The 22180-nt window shown below is 39.8% G+C and overlaps 1 protein-coding gene across 3 annotated transcripts in view; it reads left to right on the top strand.

The window, feature by feature from the left end:
- The window catches only part of LOC117965099 (interferon-induced very large GTPase 1-like), a 32941-nt gene that overhangs the window by 7467 nt on the left and 3294 nt on the right, over nt 1-22180 (top strand). Inside the window, exons 1-4 of one of the 3 annotated variants that reach the window (XM_059006291.1) lie at nt 4869-5001; nt 8680-8705; nt 13341-13369; nt 13676-19460. In XM_059006291.1, the coding sequence (XP_058862274.1) occupies nt 13358-13369; nt 13676-19460 (5797 nt within the window). In that variant the 5' untranslated portion in view covers nt 4869-5001; nt 8680-8705; nt 13341-13357. Of the gene's footprint in view, nt 1-4868; nt 5002-8679; nt 8706-13340; nt 13370-13675; nt 22098-22180 lie in introns of those variants that run through there. The other 2 variants (XM_059006288.1, XM_059006289.1) reach the window with 2 other exon arrangements.

Raw genomic sequence — 22180 nt, 5'->3', positions numbered from 1 at the left:
CATTTTCCCCAGTGTTATTCCCCAGGGTGAAGTGGTACCTGTTTCCCTGAGATCTGGCTTTCTTTTGGAAGATCATAATTTGGGTCTTTTTCAAATTCATTGTCAGGGCCCAGGTCTGACAGTACTGCTCTAGAAGTGATAGGCTCTGCTGTAGCTCCTGTTCAATTAAACAGATTAATATTAAACACTCTTGAGGTTACTGAAATAACTCTTTGCATCATTTATTTTCCATTCTAATGATATATATATATATATATATATATATATATATATATATATATATATATATATATATATATATATATATATATATACAGACATGCTCAAATTTGTTGGTACCCTTACAGCTCATTGAAATAATGCTTCATTCCTCCTGAAAAGTGATTAAATTAAAAGCTATTTTATCATGTATACTTGCATGCCTTTGGTATGTCATAGAATAAAGCAAAGAAGCTGTGAAAAGAGATGAATTATTGCTTATTCTACAAAGATATTCTAAAATGGCCTGGACACATTTGTTGGTACCCCTTAGAAAAGATAATAAATAATTGGATTATAGTGATATTTCAAACTAATTAGTTTATTTAATTAGTATCACACATGTCTCCAATCTTGTAATCAGTCATTCAGCCTATTTAAATGGAGAAAAGTAGTCACTGTGCTGTTTGGTATCATTGTGTGCACCACACTGAACATGGACCAGAGAAAGCAAAGTAGAGAGTTGTCTGAGGAGATCAGAAAGAAAATAATAGACAAGCATGGTAAAGGTAAAGGCTACAAGACCATCTCCAAGCAGCTTGATGTTCCTGTGACAACAGTTGCAAATATTATTAAGAAGTTTAAGGACCATGGAACTGTAGCCAACCTCCCTGGGTGTGGCCGCAAGAGGAAAATCGACCCCAGATTGAACAGAAGGATAGTGCGAATGGTAGAAAAAGAAACAAGGATAACTGCCAAAGAGATACAAGCTGAACTCCAAGGTGAAGGTACGTCAGTTTCTGATCGCACCATCCGTCACTTTTTGAGCAAAAGTGGGCATATTGACAAGCCACAATCCTTCTGGGAGAATGTTTTTTGGACAGATGAGTCAAAACTGGAGCTTTTTGGCAAGTCACATCAGCTCTATGTTCACAGACGAAAAAGTGAAGCTTTCAAAGAAAAGAACAACATACCTACAGTGAAACATGGAGGAGGCTCGGTTATGTTTTGGGGCTGCTTTGCTGCGCCTGGCACAGGGTGCCTTGAATCTGTGCAGGGCACAATGAAATCTCAAGACTATCAAGGCATTCTGGGGCGAAACGTACTGCCCAGTGTCAGAAAGCTCTGTCTCAGTCGCAGGTCATGGGTCCTCCAACAGGATAATGACCCAAAACACACAACTAAAAGCACCCAAGAATGGAGAAGAACAAAACATTGGACTATTCTGAAGTGGCCTTCTATGAGTCCTGATCTGAATCCTATCGAACATCTATGGAAAGAGTTGAAACTTGCAGTCTGGAGAAGGCACCCATCAAACCTGACACAGCTGGAGCAGTTTGCTCAGGAAGAGTGGGTCAAACTACTTGTTAACAGGTGCAGAAGTCTCATTGAGAGCTACAGAAAACGTTTGCTTGCAGTGATTGCCTCTAAAGGTTGTGCAACAAAATATTAGGTTAGCGGTCCCATCATTTTTGTCCATGCCATTTTCATTTGTTTTATTATTTACAATATTATGTTGAATAAAAAATCAAAAGCAAAGTCTGATTTCTATCAAATATGGAATAAACAACGGTGGATGCCAAATACTTTTGTCAGTTTCAAGTTATTTTAGAGAAAATTGTGCATTCTTTATTTTTTGAGGAGGGGTACCAACAAATTTGAGCACGTCTGTGTATATATATATATATATATATATATATATATATATATATTGTGAGGAAGCAGGTGGCGTGAGACAGCAGGGAGGGGGTTAAAACCTCCCTGCGAGAGAGAAAAGATGTGCGAATGCACTTGTTGTGTAATTGTTTTATTAGTAATGATTATCCGCACCTGAGCGTGATTGGGCAGTTAAAAGGAGAGCAGTCAATCTGCTCAGGGCTGCTGAGGAGAAGGAGGCAGACGAGGTGCTCTGCTTCCCAGCAGTCAGAGAGAACGAGCAAGAAAGTGGAAAAGTAAGTGTGGTACTAAACTGTTTTGTGGGGCAGGGAAACGGCTTAGCCGTCCTGCGTTAGTTAGGTTCCTGCGTGTGTAGTTAGTGCTCGATAAGAGCTAGGTGTTTGTTTTGTGTTTTTGTTTGTTTTATTAAAAGTGCGCGGAAGCGCTGAACACTATTTCTGTGTCTGGGTCAATTTTTAAAGGGGCAACGAACCCGAGAAGGTGAAATCTTTCACTATATATATATATATATATATATATATATATATATATATATATATATATTGTAAGGCAGTGTGTTGTGTGAGACAGCAGGGAGGGGGTTAAAACCTCCCTGAAGGAAAAATGGCACCTTTTTGTATTTAGTTAATTAGTTTTGTTAATTGTTTTATTATTAATTATCCCCTGCACCTGGTAGCTATTGTAAATTAGAGCCAGGTGCAGGGTATTTAAGAGGAGCAGTCAGTCTGCTCAAGGCTGCTGAATAGAGGGAGGCAGAAAGAGGTGCTCTGCTTCCCAGCAGTCATAAAAGAGTAAGTGCTGTGTAAACCTGTGAGTTTGTGTCGGTGCCAGGTAAACGGCTTAGCCGTCCTGCAAGTTAGTCAGGGAAATTACCTGTTTAGTTAGAGCTCGTACAGAGCTAGGTGTTTGTTTTGTATTTTGTTTATTTTGTGTTTATTAAACATAGCGCACCAGCGCTTAAATCAATTTCTGTCGTGTTGGGTCTAATTTTAAAGGGGCACGAACCTGTGTTAGGTGAAACCTTTTCACAATATATATATATATATATATATATATATATATATATATATATACACACACACAGTACTGTGCAAAAGTTTTAGGCAGGTGTGAAAAAATGCTGTAAAGTAAGAATGCTTTCAAAAATAGACATGTTAATAGATTATATTTATCAATTAACTAAATGCAAAGTGAGTGAACAGAAGAAAAATCTAAATCAAATCCATATTTGGTGTGACCACCCTTTGCCTTCAAAACAGCATCAATTCTTCTAGGTACACTTGCACAAAGTCAGGGATTTTGTAGGCATATAGTCAGGTGTATGATTAAACAATTATACCAAACAGGTGCTAATGATCATCAATTCAATATGTAGGTTGAAACACAATCATTAACTGAAACAGAAACAGCTGTGTAGGAGGAATAAAACTGGGTGAGGAACAGCCAAACTCAGCTAACAAGGTGAGGTTGCTGAAGACAGTTAACTGTCAAAAGTCATACACCATGGCAAGACTGAGCACAGCAACAAGACACAAGGTAGTTATACTGCATCAGCAAGATCTCTCCCAGGCAGAAATTTCAAGGCAGACAGGTGTTTCCAGATGTGCTGTCCAAGCTCTTTTGAAGAAGCACAAAGAAACGGGCAACGTTGAGGACCGTAGACGCAGTGGTCGGCCAAGGAAACTTACTGCAGCAGATGAAAGACACATCATGCTTACTTCCCTTCGCAATCGGAAGATGTCCAGCAGTGCCATCAGCTCAGAATTGGCAGAAAACAGTGGGACCCTGGTACACCCATCTACTGTCCGGAGAAGTCTGGTCAGAAGTGGCCTTCATGGAAGACTTGCGGCCAAAAAGCCATACCTCCGACGTGGAAACAAGGCCAAGCGACGCAACTATGCACGAAAACACAGGAACTGGGGTGCAGAAAAATGGCAGCAGGTGCTCTGGGCTGATGAGTGCAAATTTGAAATATTTGGCTGTAGCAGAAGACAGTTTGTTCGCCGAAGGGCTGGAGAGCGGTACACGAATGAGTGTCTGCAGGCAACAGTGAAGCATGGTGGAGGTTCCTTGCAAGTTTGGGGCTGCATTTCTGCAAATGGAGTTGGGGATTTGGTCAGAATTAATGGTCTCCTCAATGCTGAGAAGTACAGGCAGATACTTATCCATCATGCAGTACCACCAGGGAGGCATCTGATTGGCCCCAAATTTATTCTGTAGCATGACAACGACCCCAAACATACAGCGAAAGTCATTAAGAACTATCTTCAGCGTAAAGAAGAACAAGGAGTCCTGGAAGTGATGGTATGGCCCCCACAGAGCCCTGATCTCAACATCATCGAGTCTGTCTGGGATTACATGAAGAGAGAGAAGCAACTGAGGCTGCCTAAATCCACAGAAGAACTGTGGTTAGTTCTCCAAGATGTTTGGGCCAACCTACCTGCCGAGTTCCTTCAAAAACTGTGTGCAAGTGTACCTGGAAGAATTGATGCTGTTTTGAAGGCAAAGGGTGGTCACACCAAATATTGATTTGATGTAGATTTTTCTCTGTTCACTCACTTTGCATTTTGTTAATTGATAAATATAAACTATTAACATGTCTATTTTTGAAAGCATTATTACTTTACAGCATTTTTTCACACCTGCCTAAAACTTTTGCACAGTACTGTGTGTATATATATATATATATACACACACACACGCACGCGCGGGCGGGCGCACGCACACACACACATCTATATGTATAGAATCTGGTGATTTATAAAATGCACTTTTGAAAATGTACTTCATATGTTTATTATTTTCTTATGTTGGACTGTATGCCTTATTTGATCTGTCAGAGTAACACTCGGGGATCACGAAGGGAAATTCAATTGCTTCTGCTATAAAAATTCACAAAAGTCGAACAAGTCAGCTGACGTCTGTCTGCTCTGCTGCTGCCTGACAAAGCTGTCCGCGCTCCGCCTACGTAGTCCGATGACGTCAGGCGCAGCCCCGTCTGTTTTGCAGCCAGCGAAAAAGCAGCGTGAACGCGCTCACAGTACTGCAGAGACACCGCGTAGCTGCAGGACCGACTGCAGGACCGACTCACGTTACATTGCTGTTTTCACGCGTGATTGGATACCGGTAAGTAATTGCTGTTTTAAAAGCATTAAAAGCGCAGTGGAAAATATGTTATTTTTATATGGAGAAAATCTTTTCAGCTCTTTAGTAAAGTTTGGGTTCGGTAGCCTACATTTAAAATCATAACTTCAAGAGATTCCGTTCGGATAGTTTGCTTTAATATTTTATTCAATGTCGATTTATTAATATTTTTATAGGGTTTTCTTTCCAAAAACATTAGAGAAAAACTTGGCTTATAGGTCGGGTAGAGAGCGGGTGCGGCTCAAAGTTCAGAGATGCTGTTCTGTTCTTTCACTTTCACTTTTCGAAATGCAGCCATTCAACATTTTTCAAGACAGTCATTCAATGTATGTGTGTGTGGTAGTGATGAAAAGAAAAATAAATCCATATATATATGGATTTGTTTTTGAGTAACCCCGCCCCCCCCCCCCCAGTTGCTGTGTCCACATCTGAGCAATTAGTTATGCAACAAGGTTTTCTTGTTTTGTTTGTTTTTTTGACAACTGAGATGCCATTGTTGTTGGTTTTTTTTTCTGAACCAGCATCTACAGTTTTTACAGTTTTTAGTCGTTTTTTTAGGACTGAGGTGACACTGTCATTTTTTATTTAACCAGCCTCTACAGTTTTTAGTCGTTTTATTATTATGATTTTTAACATGTTTAAATCTTTACTGAAAGCAAACCTTATCATGTGTTTGAAATAAAATAAATTTGCTTCAAAACCCACTCGCATTTGAAAACCCGCAAGCATTTGAAAACCCGCAAGCATTTCAAAACCCACTCACATTTCAAAACCCGCAAGCATTTCAAAACCCACTCACATTTCAAAACCTGCAAGCATTTCAAAACCCGCAAGCATTTCAAAACCCACTCACATTTCAAAACCCGCAAGCATTTCAAAACCCACTCACATTTCAAAACCCGCAAGCATTTCAAAACCCACTCACATTTCAAAACCCGCAAGCATTTCAAAACCCGCAAGCATATCAAAACCCACTCACATTTCAAAACCCGCAAGCATTTCAAAACCCGCAAGCATTTCAAAACCCGCAAGCATTTCAAAACCCGCAAGCATTTCAAAACCCACTCACATTTCAAAACCCGCAAGCATTTCAAAACCCACTCACATTTCAAAACCCGCAAGCATTTCAAAACCCACAAGCATTTCAAAACTGCAAGCATTTCAAAACCTGCAAGCATTTCAAAACCCACTCACATTTGAAAACCCGCAAGCATTTCAAAACCCACTCACATTTCAAAACCCGCAAGCATTTCAAAACCCATTCACATTTCAAAACCCACTCACATTTCAAAACCCGCAAGCATTTCAAAACCCGCAAGCATTTCAAAACCCACTCACATTTCAAAACCCGCAAGCATTTCAAAACCCGCAAGCATTTCAAAACCTGCAAGCATTTCAAAACCCACTCACATTTCAAAACCTGCAAGCATTTCAAAACCCACTCACATTTCAAAACCCGCAAGCATTTCAAAACCCACTCACATTTGAAAACCCGCAAGCATTTCAAAACCCACTCACATTTCAAAACCCGCAAGCATTTCAAAACCCGCAAGCATTTCAAAACCCACTCACATTTCAAAACCCGCAAGCATTTCAAAACCCACAAGCATTTCAAAACTGCAAGCATTTCAAAACCCGCAAGCATTTCAAAACCCACTCACATTTCAAAACCCACTCACATTTCAAAACCCGCAAGCATTTCAAAACCCACTCACATTTCAAAACCCGCAAGCATATCAAAACCCACAAGCATTTCAAAACCGCAAGCATTTCAAAACCCGCAAGCATTTCAAAACCCACTCACATTTGAAAACCCACAAGCATTTCAAAACCCACTCACATTTCAAAACCCGCAAGCATTTCAAAACCCATTCACATTTCAAAACCCACTCACATTTCAAAACCCGCAAGCATTTCAAAACCCGCAAGCATTTCAAAACCTGCAAGCATTTCAAAACCTGCAAGCATTTCAAAACCCACTCACATTTCAAAACCCGCAAGCATTTCAAAACCCACTCACATTTCAAAACCCGCAAGCATTTCAAAACCCATTCACATTTCAAAACCCACTCACATTTCAAAACCCGCAAGCATTTCAAAACCCGCAAGCATTTCAAAACCTGCAAGCATTTCAAAACCTGCAAGCATTTCAAAACCCACTCACATTTCAAAACCCGCAAGCATTTCAAAACCCACAAGCATTTCAAAACCGCAAGCATTTCAAAACCTGCAAGCATTTCAAAACCCACTCACATTTGAAAACCCGCAAGCATTTCAAAACCCACTCACATTTCAAAACCAGCAAGCATTTCAAAACCCACTCACATTTCAAAACCCGCAAGCATTTCAAAACCCACTCACATTTCAAAACCCGCAAGCATTTCAAAACCCACAAGCATTTCAAAACCGCAAGCATTTCAAAACCTGCAAGCATTTCAAAACCCACTCACATTTGAAAACCCGCAAGCATTTCAAAACCCACTCACATTTCAAAACCCGCAAGCATTTCAAAACCCACTCACATTTGAAAACCTGCAAGCATTTCAAAACCCACTCACATTTCAAAACCCGCAAGCATTTCAAAACCCATTCACATTTCAAAACCCACTCACATTTCAAAACCCGCAAGCATTTCAAAACCCGCAAGCATTTCAAAACCCACTCACATTTCAAAACCCGCAAGCATTTCAAAACCCGCAAGCATTTCAAAACCTGCAAGCATTTCAAAACCCACTCACATTTCAAAACCCGCAAGCATTTCAAAACCCACTCACATTTCAAAACCCGCAAGCATTTCAAAACCCACTCGCATTTCAAAACCCACTCACATTTCAAAACCCGCAAGCATTTCAAAACCCACTCACATTTCAAAACCCGCAAGCATTTCAAAACCCACTCACATTTGAAAACCCGCAAGCATTTCAAAACCCACTCACATTTCAAAACCCGCAAGCATTTCAAAACCCACTCACATTTCAAAACCCGCAAGCATTTCAAAACCCGCAAGCATTTCAAAACCCACTCACATTTCAAAACCCGCAAGCATTTCAAAACCCACTCACATTTCAAAACCCGCAAGCATTTCAAAACCCGCAAGCATTTCAAAACCCACTCACATTTCAAAACCCGCAAGCATTTCAAAACCCACTCACATTTCAAAACCCGCAAGCATTTCAAAACCCGCAAGCATTTCAAAACCCGCAAGCATTTCAAAACCCACTCACATTTCAAAACCCACTCACATTTCAAAACCCGCAAGCATTTCAAAACCCACTCACATTTCAAAACCCGCAAGCATTTCAAAACCCGCAAGCATTTCAAAACCCGCAAGCATTTCAAAACCCACTCACATTTCAAAACCCGCAAGCATTTCAAAACCCACTCACATTTCAAAACCCGCAAGCATTTCAAAACCCACTCACATTTCAAAACCTGCAAGCATTTCAAAACCCGCAAGCATTTCAAAACCCGCAAGCATTTCAAAACCCGCAAGCATTTCAAAACCGCAAGCATTTCAAAACCCACTCACATTTCAAAACCCGCAAGCATTTCAAAACCCACTCACATTTCAAAACCCGCAAGCATTTCAAAACCCACTCACATTTCAAAACCTGCAAGCATTTCAAAACCCACTCACATTTCTTTTGTTCTTTCTTACAGGTTTCACACACCCAGCCCTGGCCCAAGTAAGTTTAACAATTTCTTAATTTCTTTTCCTATTTTTTTTAACCCAAGCTGTTTACACATAGATATTCATTCATTCTTATTGTTTTTCGATATACAGAGAGTAGTTAGCTGGCACGCAATGCTTCCTGAATGTCTTTCAGCAGAGATAATGTATCTGCAATGGAACTGCAATGTTTTATTGAAATTCACTCCATCACTATACAACAAAAATGAGGCTTTTTAAATGGATTTGTGTTTTTCACTTCATCATTGTGACTAGAATTACTGTTAATGTTCATTTAAAAAAGACTTCATATTTCTAAATACGTTCACACAGGTACAACTTTCTGCTGTTGAAAATGATGAATTATTACTATTTTGTTACTAATCTCTGAGATTTTTACATTATTGTTGTTAATTAAGGAGGATAATTTGTGCCAAAATGAATAAATTAATAAATACTTCAATCAATCAATCTGTATTTCATATAGCGCCTTTCATAGTGGAGCAGCAATGCAAAGTGCATCACAAGATGCAGCAACAACAAGAAAATCCATAATACTTTAAATACAGAGAAATGCATAATACATGATATACAGTAAAATACAATGCATAATACATTATATACAGTGGAAAGTGCAGAATACATGATAGTAACATAATACATGAAATAGTAGCAGCAACACAGCAGCTAATAGCAGATATCAGGCTGGAACGCAAGAGAGAACAGGTGGGTCTTGAGAGTTGATTTAAAGCGAGCGACGGTGGGAGCATCACGCACCAAAGCTGGGAGAGAGTTCCAGAGAGTCGGAGCCATGAAGCTAAACGAGCGTTCTCTCCGAGTGTGGTGCACTTTTGCTTGGGGATAACAAGCAGGCCAGAGTCGGAAGACCTCAGCTTGCGGGCAGGGACACAGCGGGTCAGCAAGTTGGAGAGATACTCTGGACCTGTGTGATGAAGGGCCTTGTAGGTGAGCAGGAGAGTTTTGAAAATAATCCTGAACTTTACAGGTAGCCAGTGCAGCTGGATCCTGGCAGCGGCATTCTGAACTAGCTGCAGTCGGTTTATGGTGCCGGCCGGGAGAACACCATATAGAGAGTTGCAGTAGTCAAGTCAAGAGGAGACAAATGCATGACAAAGTATCTCCGCATCCGGGAGGGAGAGGTAGGGATGGACTTTGGAGACGTTTCGAAGATGGTAGAAGGAAGATTTGACCACGGAGGAGATGTGGGCATCAAAGGAGAGGCTGCTGTCAAGAAGTACACCAAGGCTTCATACTGTGGGGGAAGGCAACAGCAGACAGTTTATGAGGTTCAGGGAAGCTATATTGAGATTCTTAAATTGAGTTTTAGATCCTACTAGAAGGAGTTCAGATTTGCTAGTGTTCAGGTGAAGAAAATTGGCAGACATCCAGGCCTCGATGTCTTGGATGCAAGCTGAGAGCCGGACCATGGCAGAGGGGCTTCCAGAGTCTAGTTTTAGGTAGAGCTGTGTGTCGTCAGCATAGGAGTGAAACAAGAGGCTGTGTTGGCGGATGAGGTGACCCAAGGGAAGCATGTAGATATGGAAGAGAAGGGGCCCAAGAACAGATCCTTGGGGGACACCACAAGTGACTGGGTTTGCAGCTGGGTTTTTACTTCAAATAAAAACCAAAAAATAAAAGCCCCGATTATATTTTATAAATACAATATATACATTAACAATGTGCAGTTCGTGAACGTTTTGTTCTTTTTGACCGAATCATGATGGTGAATCATGATGGTGAATCGTGATGGTGAATCGTGATGGTGAATCATGATGGTGAATCATGGGAATCATGATGGTGAATCATGATGGTGAATCATGGGAATCATGATGGTGAATCATGATGGTGAATCATGATGGTGAATCGTGGGAATCGGATCAAAGTCCCCCTTGAATCGGCTCTTTTGATTCACCCTGTGAACGAATTGCTTGGCACACAGGAGTCGAGTTACCAGCCTATCAAACTCATGAAATGATTCAGTCCTTCTGATTCGCAGTAACGAGGAAACCAGGCTGTCTTAACTGCCATGTTGGATCCAAGTTCTCTCTAATTTAGTACATGATGCGGACGCTGTGTGAGCCAAAATGGCGTCAGTTCCAGACTACAAGCCGTAGCGATCGTGTCACTGGCAGGGTGCTGCTTTACACTGGCCATCAAATCCTATCATAAGAACCTTTGTCTAATTTATTTATAGTTTTATTTAGTCCAGTTTTATTGCTTGCACACCGTGACTTTGGTTTTACAGTTTTTCTTTACAGTTTATTTTTCAAAATAAAATAATACACAATTTTTAGGAACAACTGCAATCACCTGTTGTATTGTTCCTGTTACATCACCCTGTGGCTGTAAATTGCAGTCATTATAAAATTAGTATTATTAAATTATTAATAGCTGGTTGCAAATTGTCATGAATAAACATAAAAAGGTGAAATATGTAATTCGTTTACACTGTCATGTATGAAAAAAGCATATACATTATCCCTCAAATAGGTGAAATATGTGTTGTTTTTATTCCGGTGTAGTGTCATTTTGCGGTACTCATCAAAAAGTGGTAGAAAGCCCACTGCGCTTGTGCATGCATGTGCACATCATGTTAATCGATGAAGACAGGAACCGCCCTGTTGGAAAATGGTACGGTAGATTCAATTTGTTTTCTATATCGATGTTCCACTTTACTTTCAGGTACAATATTTATTTTCTTTGTTCTTTTTAGTGAGGCATTGGTAACAGACATTCACAAACAACACAGTGACCAAGAGCCCCTCACTCTCTGTGACCATTCATCCTGGTCAGTCCTCTCAATTGATCACCCCTTATCTTCACAGACAGCCAGCCTCTTAAAGGGCAAGCCACGCCCATATTTCCCCAACCTTAATTAAACAATTTAGTACCATTCTTTTTATAACAAAAATATATATCTTTTAAATATTTACACATAAAACATACAAATATAAAAGCCATTCTTTTCCAATGCCATGCACTCGTGCTTACAGTAGCCACTACGTTACAAGTTGTAATTCTAAGCATCATTGTTATTATAATTTTTAAAATAGAGCCTACCGTAGCCAATTCAACTCTGTGGCTAAAACTAGCATGAAAATAAACAAGCGTGGCTTTAGTTGCAGATTTAAAAACAATGTCAGGGTTTTTAAAGAAAATAGTACTGATACATTGCCTTTAAAAAAAAATATCCAAGTGAGGGTGCTTCCTCACACTCACTTACAAAATAAAGGCTGGTGCTTCCGCTGGTAGGCTGTGATAGTTGTTTATTTACAGGTGGATTAATTAAATCAAGTTTAAAGAACACGAATCACTGCACACCTGTGTAGTTGAAAAGCCTGTCGCTTACAAGTATTGATATAAAAGAAACGTTAATCTACCACTTTTTGACAGCAGTACAATCGCTGTCCAATCTACCACTTTTTGATGTTACATGGGTCACGTTTTGGTACGCCTATCACTTATTGACAAAGTACCACTTTGTCAAAAACAATTTGTTGTTTGTCAAATTATATTTCATTTCATGTTTACAGCTTAGACAAACAAGTCTAGCTAAATTCTAGCTGTGCGCAGTTCATGAACGAGTTGGGCTTTCCCGTTCAAATAACCTGTCTTAACCAAGTGATTGAGTTTTCATTCATTGGTTTCGTTTCACTGAATCAGTGAATCAAATGAACTAATCTTTTGAATCGTCTCACCAAACTGAACGAATCAAATGAATCGAGTCAGTAAAAAATAATCAAACTCTTGTTTTGTTGACTCTCAGGGTGTTTTGAATGTATTCTTCATGAGACCAATTGGAAAATATAATTTTGCATGCACATGTTGGTGTACTCTTTATTAGTTGATGGTAGCTTGTTTCGCTCAATCCCCCTTTATGTGCTTGTCAGTCTGCAGTCTTAAAGTGGGAGGATCGGATGACTAAGGGGAGGAGGAGGCCATCTTGACAAAAAATGCTGATTATGTGGTTTTCTTTCGTTTGTCAATATCCTCATTATTTTCTGTGTACAGTTCAAACTTTCCAGCCTTTTCGTTGTAAACATTAAAGAATTCAGGCACTTGTATTTATTCATTCACTCGTGCTACATCGGGGTTTTACTCTTATTGTAATTGATCTGGACATTGCCTTCACTCATGCTGCATCAGGGTTTTACTCTTCTTGTAATTGATCTGGACATTGCCTTCACTCATGCTGCATCAGGGTTTTACTCTTCTTGTAATTGATCTGGACACTGCCTTCACTCATGCTGCATCAGGGTTTTACTCTTATTGTAATTGATCTGGACATTGCCAGAGTCTCTGTAGTATGGAGTCGGAACATGTTGCTGGAGGCGGGGTTTCATTCAAGCTGGCAGGGAGTGGATTAGATTAGAATGTTAAGGGGATAAGACAGTGTGTGTGCGGATTGATTTAAAATCCAATTCACAGTTAAGCACTTCAACGTTCCAGTGGGCATCTATGCAAAATAGAAGCACGCTAGATCTGGAAGCTGATTGGCTGTTCACACTCAATCGTTCTCTAATTCTGGTTTTACTGTAATTAATTGAAAATTAAACTACTTGGATATGAAGAAAACCAGATTTATAATCTGAATATGTATGTTCTTTAATACAATTTCATTTTATTACAGATCTAAAGAAGATTTGCATGATGGAGAAGGTATGTTTGTTTTCTATTCTTCTTTCAAATATGAAAAATTATGAAACATTATACACCTGGCCAAGACATTCAGAGAACCAGCTTGCAAATATGTACAACTGCAGTGGCCACACCATAATAAAACCATAATAAAACCACATTTTGAAACTATCTGCAAACCGGAAAATCCACCCACGGAAAATCGAGAGTTGACTGTACCTAATGTTAAATTACATAGGCTAGTCTAGCAGTCATACTAATTGGCGTCTGTGAAACCAGCCCGTAATGTTTCTTAAAATAAGCTAAATTTCACATGCTGTTTTTAAGGAGACATCAGAAGGAGAACATCAGAAGGAGTCTGATCAAGACCGGAAAGAGCTTGAGAAGAAGCTCCAGGATGTCGGGATCGATCCACACATCTGGCTACCGAGACTGCGGGGGCATCTTAACATTACCAGAGCACAAGCTTTACAATACGTGGGCTTCAAGGACTATCAGAAATTACAACATTACTGTGAGCATGAATGGGAAAAAGAGGCCCTCCAAAAACTCCTCAATATACAAGAGAAGGAGTCTCAGTCAAAAAAGAGGCGGGATGATCAGTCAAAACAGTCAAAAAAGTTGCAGGATGAGTGGTCCGAGGCATTTAAAAAGAGACAGCAGGAGGCCAGGTCTGCACTCAATGAGCTTCAACATATGCAAGAAAAAGGAAGAAATCGTAATGATGGCATTGTGAAGGAAAAAGAAGAGCAGCTTCAGCTGGCCTTACAGGTACCCAAAGAATACTGGGTGCATTCTGGGGTACCGCTTCAGGATCTGATAAAGAACATGCATAAGCAGTTAGACCTTGCAGATTGTTCAGTGTTAAAAAGAGATCATCTATCTGATGAAGAGGTTTTGAAGTGTGCTTCAGGAGGACTTGCTTTGGAGGGGATTTACAAATCTAATCAACTGGAGGATGCTATGGTGAAACGAGAGCGCCTTCTGGATGTCCCTGAGTCTTTCTCTTTCTCCGGCCCTGAACAGATGCCTGTGCTCAATCAACAAGACGTTTCTTCCCGTGAAGCAGAATCTACTTTTAGGAAAGCCATGGAAAAAATAGGCCTTAGCATCACCTGCTCAGCCAAAGCTGGCTTTTGGGGTTTTGGTTTAGAAATCAACACAAATGTTAAATCTTCCTCACAATCTGAGCAAACATGCCAGTCAGATTCTGCACACAGCTACGCTTGCACCACAAAGTACAATTACATTCCTCTAGCGTCCTGCTTTTTTGGAAAGGACCAACTTCATCTATCAAATTCAGCACTAAGAGAGCTGAAAAGCATAGATGAAGCATATCTTAAAAATAATGAAGAATTCAGCAAACAAAGATGTTTGGAATTCTTCCAAAGATTCGGCACCCATGCAAACCAAGGGCCTCTTCACTTTGGAGGGATATTCTGGTGGAAGGCGTCTTCTGAAGGCTTTAGTGCACATGAGATGAACGAGGTGAAAACACTGACATCTGAAGCATTGAGTACTTATGTTGGTGCCAGCTATAGTGGACCTGTATTGAGCTTTTCAGCAGGTGTTGATGCAACTCATTCAAAATCAGCAGGATTTGCAAGTCATGATCGCAGAGAAGCTCTTTGGCGTAATATAGAGCTTTCTGTATCAAAAACAGGGGGTCCAGCTGAAGCAGACAGTCTCTTGCAGTGGAAAACTGGTCTGATTGCCAGCAACAAGACATGGTGTGTTATTGACAGAGGCCTTCAGATTGTACCTGTGTGGGATATAATCATCTGCAATCATAAGGAGGATTTCAGAGATGCTGTAAAACTTGCCAATAGTCTTTCGGCAGCATATGACATGTTAACAAAGCATGACAAAAAAGCAGAAGTTCTATGTGGGGGAGAACTAAACACTCTAGAAGTTGAGGCCCAAGCTGTCCTTCATGGCATTCGCATGTGGAATGTTTCTACTGCAGAGCAGCACTTAATGAAACTCATTGAATTTAAAAAGAAGCTGACTGATGAAAAGAAGAATGTCAGTGTATGGACCAGCATATTTCTCTCTGATGAGGTTTTTCAGGATTTCTTGACAAAACTTGTTGCGACACATACAAATTCCCCTTGTGATGACACAGTTAAAATCAGGTTTCTAATGCGTCATCTTCTTGAAGATAACATCTATGATGTAGGAAAAGAAAACTTCCCAAATCGATCCAGCATTGTGAAATGGATTCATCAGTCCAACAACGACCACCCAAGTGAAGTTTCAGTATCTGAATTTTCTCAGTTGGTTAAACTTTTAAATCAAGCAAAAAATGACACCCAGGAAGTTTCTTACATTTGCGGTTCTGAGGATTCTATACGTAGCGCAAAGGTCCAAAGCACCCGTCTGATTACTGATGCTCTCTACACTCTACGTAAGAGTTTGATCAACACACAGAAGATAGAGGAAGAGTTGCTATTGCTGACAATTAGTGCAGTGAAAGGATACTCTGATAAAGACAACACCTTTGATCACCTTCTTGGATGGCCAGAAATTGAGTTCTTACTCAGTAAATTAGAAAGTGCCCACGCCAAGTATTCCAGTCTTAGGAATGAAAGTGTTGCCAAAGCTCAAGCCTTCTTGATCTCCACGGGGTTGACAGTAGCAGCGGATTGCACTGAAGTATCTTCTTATGAGAAGAAACTACGTTTGGCCTTCATGAAGGCTCATTTGAAAGAAACTGTATCTGAAGAAATTGCAATGCTAATTGACTTCTCTGCTGAACCGGTCAGTGGTTGGGACAGGCTTGAGGAAGACTTGAATAATATTTCAAAAGGAACCTACCAAGCAATGGTTAAGAATGTGCACAATCAAGAAGCATGTTTAACAAAAGATTTGGAGGATATTTCTAAAATGAAAACACAGCCAAAGTCAACGGCAAGAGAAATCTCTGTAGCATTATCAAACAAGGAGTGGGGTGTAATAGAAAGACTGGGGCTTCAGAAATACTATCCAAAGAAAATGTCAATGTCCGACATCCTTGTGATTGACAGATCGGCTTTAGAAGACTGCCAGCCCTCCACAGAACAGGAATTGCTGTTTTTTTTCCTGCAAAAGCTTTTGATGTTGGACTACAAGGCGAGGGATGTGTTTTGCAATCTCAAAAGCACTGCACAGCAAACCACAAGCAGTACTCCAACTGTGGCAATGAGTCTTGATGACTTTTTTTGTGATGGAAATACAAAAATAAATAAAAATACTGAAGATGAACCAAAACACATTCATCCCATGGATGTTCAAATGGCTATTTATCACTGTGCCGACAGTTTTTTGTGGCAGTACATTGCAACAAAGCTTTCATTTTGCCAGTATGCACTTCCTTGTTTGGTGCCCAACCCCTTCACATCAAACATAGAATTTCCTTCATGGTCTTTTGTGCAGCTTAAAAAGAGCTGGAAATGTTCAGAAAGAGCTGATCAACAAAGTAAGACAGCAAAGTGCAAAAGCCAATCTCTTTATGAAGCTGAACTTCCGACCGTATCGTTCATACGGTTTGGTCCTTCTGCATCATCAAAGTCTCAGATCTTGAACAATTTATTGAACAGTCAAAAGCACAATACCTTTTTCCACAGACACTGCAAAGGCAGCAGTGCACCTCGCCTCTTCATGGATGGGGTTGTGGAGAGATCGTGGTATTTCCCAGGTGGGAAGGATGATGATGTTTTTGATGACTGTGTTGCATTCACTAATCTTCATGGAGATGCAAGAGAACATGAAAAACAGTTTGAATTTTTACTCAAGACTGCAACCATCAATGTAGTCCTTCTCACAGGCTCTGATCGAAATGAAAGAGGCAATGCAATTCTACAGAAACTTTTTAATTCTCCAAAGCCCCTAATCTGTCTTTGTGCTGACATGAAAGTAACTCCAAAAGAACAACAAGGAACAAAGGTTAGAATAGCTGCTGAGAGCAGAAATGAGGCTGACCTTGTTGAGGATCTTGTAACAACAATTAAGCGTCTATTGGGCAGCCTGAAGCATACCTTCAGTATTAAGACATGCACAGGTATTGCTAGGAACCTTGGATTTCTGATTGAAGAGGACCATGAACACTGTAAGCAAGGCAAGTCCTTAGCAGAGGCATTACTGGCACCACTGAAAAGTGAGAAGTTGTCTGTCATTAAAGACAAGTACCTACCACTGCAAGGGGAACTGTGGCATACATGGTGCAAGAAAAACAAGGAGCTTTTACATCTGCAGATCAAAGGAAACATAAGTGTTGAACAACACAAAAGTCACATTGAACAGGCCAAAAATGACATCAGAAAAAAACAGTTCAGTAAAGCTTCTCCTATGAACAATGTAATTAGAACATTTCTTACAAATCTACAGTGCAACTCAGAGGCTACTAAAGTGTTTTTTCTCAAATGGATGGAAATATTTTTATATGACCTTACATCAGAACAGCTTTCTGTACTTGATGATACACAGCATGAGAAGTGGTCAAAGATGCAAGCTTTAAAACAAAGAGGGGGAAACACTGACCGCTTACAAAACGAACTGGTCCAGTTATCGAATGAGAGAATTGCTTCTACTTTTAGCCTTGAACACTTTTTAAGGGAACTCGGTCAAATCTATGAAGCTTTGGAGTCCCAGTCCAGCAAACAAAAAGTAATATTTTCTCTCCCAGAAATTGCAGCAGATATGATGATTTCGGGATATCCTATTGAACTGATGGATGGGGATGCTTCACATGTGCCCCTGAAATGGATCAGCTCAGTTCTTGACAAAGTCATTGAGAAGCTTGGTGACCAAAGAGTCTTTGTTCTTTCTGTTCTGGGCATTCAGAGCACTGGGAAGTCCACTCTGCTGAATGCCATGTTTGGACTCCAGTTTGCAGTCAGTGCAGGCAGATGCACCCGAGGAGCTTTCATGCAGCTGGTTAGAGTGAAGGAGGATCTGAGACGAGAGAAGCAGTTGGATTATGTTCTTGTGGTAGACACAGAAGGTCTTCGGACTTTAGAAGTTGGCAAATCAACCCTTAACCATGACAATGAGTTAGCAACCTTTGTCATTGGTCTTGGTAACATGACCCTGATAAATATATTTGGAGAGAACCCCTCTGATATGCAAGATGTTATTCAAATTGCTGTTCAGGCATTTCTGAGAATGAAGCAGATACATCTGACCCCCAGCTGCATGTTTGTGCACCAGAACGTTGGAGAAGTTACTGCAGGAGACAAAAACATGGAAGGAAAAAGGCGAATGCTGGAAAAATTAGATGACATGTCCCGTACAGCTGCGAAGCAGGAGCTGTGTGATGTTAGCTGCTTTAATGATGTCATCAGATTTGATGTTAACACACACATTCATTACTTTGCTCATCTTTGGGAAGGTAATCCACCAATGGCACCTCCTAATCCAAGCTACAGTGAAAACGTTCAGAAGCTGAAACGGATGCTGCTCTGTTCTGTGACACACCAGAATACATTGACGATCTCAGGGTTTAAAACACGCGTCCAAGATCTCTGGAGCGCACTCCTTGCAGAAAACTTTGTTTTTAGCTTCAAGAACACACTTGAGATTGCAGCATACAGGAAGTTAGAGGAAATGTATGCAGACTGGACCTGGAGGCTGAGAAGTCGGATGCTTGACATTGAAAACAAACTGAAGATTAAAATTGAGCATGACAGAGGAGAAGTTGTGGAAAAGAAGGACCTTGAATCAGACATGCAGACAGAATACAATGCTGTCACAAAAGAGATGGAATGTTATTTTTCAGAACACAATGACCGAGAGATACTGATTCAATGGAAAAGAAAAATTGAACAGCAACTTGCAGATGTTAAAGATCAGATAATTGGAGAAACGAAAAGGAAATTTGATAAACTTGTTCAGCAGAAGAAAAGTTGTTGGGATTTGGAGGAAAAGAAATCTAAATATGAAGATCAACTGCTGCAGCGGAGCAAAGAGCTGGCGCTGAGACTTAAAGCCAAAGATTTGGATGAAGAGAAACTGAAGAGTGAATTTCGAAAGCTGTGGTCGACTTGGGTGTATGATGTGTCTTCAGACATGCCCCCTGCTAAAAAAACTGATGTCAAAATTGAGATGGAGCAAATTCTCATTGAGCGTTTAGTAGGTGAGTCACTGTGTAAAAGAATGGAGATTGGCTCATATAGAAACTTACAGTATTTCTTGAATTTCTCCAATTACATTTTGATAAATACACGTTTCTTTAAAAATATGATCACATCAGAAGAAGCTAACCAGCTTTCTCTAAGGTTGACACAAGACATAATCCACAGTGTTAATGAAAGCATTAAAGTTAAGGAGCGTGCCAATGTCGACTACAGTCCAACCTTCATACATGAAATTGTCAACAAAATAGGGAAGGATATACAAGATTTTCAGTCTAAGGAAAAACGATTTGTGCTTAAAAACAATTACAAAACCGATTTATGTTTAATGTTGTGTTATCAAGCAGCACAGAGGTTTCAAGAAATGCATAATGCCTTCCAAACAGCTAATGATCCACTTACATACCTTAAAAATAAGAAAGAGGGCTACTTCGGGATTTTTGCAACCTTCTGCAAGGGTGCGACATCCACCACTGGGCTGGCTGACTTTGTAGGTAGCCAGTTAAAAGAGGCAATCCGTCAGGAGGTCTATAATAAGACAAATGCAGACCTAGCAGGTGAAATCAGGTCCAACACTCCTGCCTTTAAAGGCAATAGATCCAATCTGGAAAGCCACATTCTGAAAACTCTGGCAGAAGATGAAAACTTTGATAAGTTTATGGAATACATCCATCATCCAAAACAGTATTTTGAGGAATTTATTAACCAATCCATTGACAGTTATTGTTGGGATGGGAAAGATCCCAGGATACTTAAAGTCTTCAGAAAAAGTCTTGAACACTTTAAGATTCGTGTTTTGACTGCAATTTCTAAATCAACCGAAGTAGTTCAAGACAAAAATGGCGATGTTCCAATGTGGCTGGATGAGTTTTGTGGGGAGCTCAAAGAAGACCTAGAATTCACAAGACGTGACCTGAAAAGTGTTGAATACCAGGAGATCAATGATATCAGGTTCCTTGAAGAAGCAATGACTACAGTGCTGGAACATGTTGTTGAAGATTTAGAAAAGGACTTTCGTCTGGAATCTTCAACCAATACAAAATCATCCAGGACAGAAATTCAAGAAAAACTGTTTGATCATCTCTGTGGATGCTGGGAGCAGTGTCCTTTTTGCAGTGCGATCTGCACAAACACAATCTCGGATCACGATGGAGATCACAGTGTTGACTTCCATCGCCCTACAGGAATACGTGGTGTGGAGTGGTACGAAACTGACAATCTCATTATAGATATTTGCTCTAGCCTTGTAGGGAGTGACTGTCAGATGGAACTGAGTGAGGACAAATTCATTCCTTTCAGAAATTACAGGGAAGCTGGGCCCAGCTATGCAAAGTGGAGCATTACACCCGACAGCTCATTACAACCATACTGGAAATGGTTTGTGTGTCAATTCCAATCAGACCTGGAAAAGTACTATTCAAAAAAATGTCATGGACAGGGAGAGATTCCAGCTCAGTGGAAGACCATCACAAAAAGTGCAGCTATTGAAAGTTTGAAACTGTCCACATAACGTGCTTGACCAGTGAATTTCTGGCACAAGACATCTATAAGGCAGCTTGACAAGTTGCAGTCTCATCATTGTTGTTTCCTGTTTATTACAACATGTATGTTTACTATATCATTCTCCAACCATTTTTTATTTTAGAATTATAACAATACTTAAACTTATTTTTCCATTATTTTGCTTTGTGCAAAGCTGAAACTGTATTTGGATAGCAGACCTGAGACAAATATAGTTACATTTCATCTTTTGATTTGATTTGATTTGTAAAAATAAAATAGTTGTCATTATTATTACAGTATTTTAAACTATTCAAATATTTGTTCCAAAAGCAAATTATTATTTGAAAATAGTCAAAGATTGTTTCCACACTTCAGTACTATTTGAAAATATTTAAATATTAGTAAAATATAAAAGTAAACTTAAAACTGCTCTGTTCATCACATCAGGTGTAATTGTTCTTCAAACTGCTCTGTTCATCACAGCAGGTGTAATTGTTCTTCAAACTGCTCTGTTCATAGCGGCAGCAGCAGCAGGTGTAATAGGACAGGGCAGGTTTATCTACATTGAATTCAGGAGACTCATTATTAAGCTTTAATTACTGATTGTTACAGAGACATATTTGAAAGTATTGTAGCTGTTCTTGTCCCAGGTTTGTTGGATAGATTGTTCTCTTCTCATTCCATATAACCATTACACACTGAAACAATCTGCCATGTGTGATCAGTGTGTCATTAAACTCAGATTGCTATTAATATAAAAGGGGTAGTGGGGAAACACTGCTTTTAATTTCATGATATTTTGTGTCAGTAAATCTCAACAAACTTCCACAGAATTTAAGCTGCTGAATTCGGGGTAAACTCATTCATGAGGCAATGCAGAGTTATTGTTTACCATGACACTTTTACTTTTGAATTCAAATTTTTTATTATTGTTGTTACTATTGTACCTGTGGTTTGAAAATAACAGTACACACATATGTAGAAGTTTGCTTAGTTATTTTCTTTTGTTGTCTCTTGTAATTGCATGCCCAAGTGACTTGATTGTGTCATTATTTTGAGACGTACCCCAGCAATGTAATGTATGTAGTAAGTCCTGTGTACTCTGATTCCCTCAATAAAACATTAGCAACAAATTACTTCACGATTGTGTGTGTGTAATAATGACTCTTTAATAAGGTTCTCATTCAATTCATTAATTGCATTCAGAAAGATTTTCTTT

The sequence above is a fragment of the Acipenser ruthenus genome, chromosome 32 (genome assembly GCF_902713425.1).
Source record: "Acipenser ruthenus chromosome 32, fAciRut3.2 maternal haplotype, whole genome shotgun sequence".
Classification (NCBI taxonomy): Eukaryota; Metazoa; Chordata; class Actinopteri; order Acipenseriformes; family Acipenseridae; genus Acipenser; species Acipenser ruthenus.
This window is presented reverse-complemented; position numbering and strand designations above follow the sequence as displayed.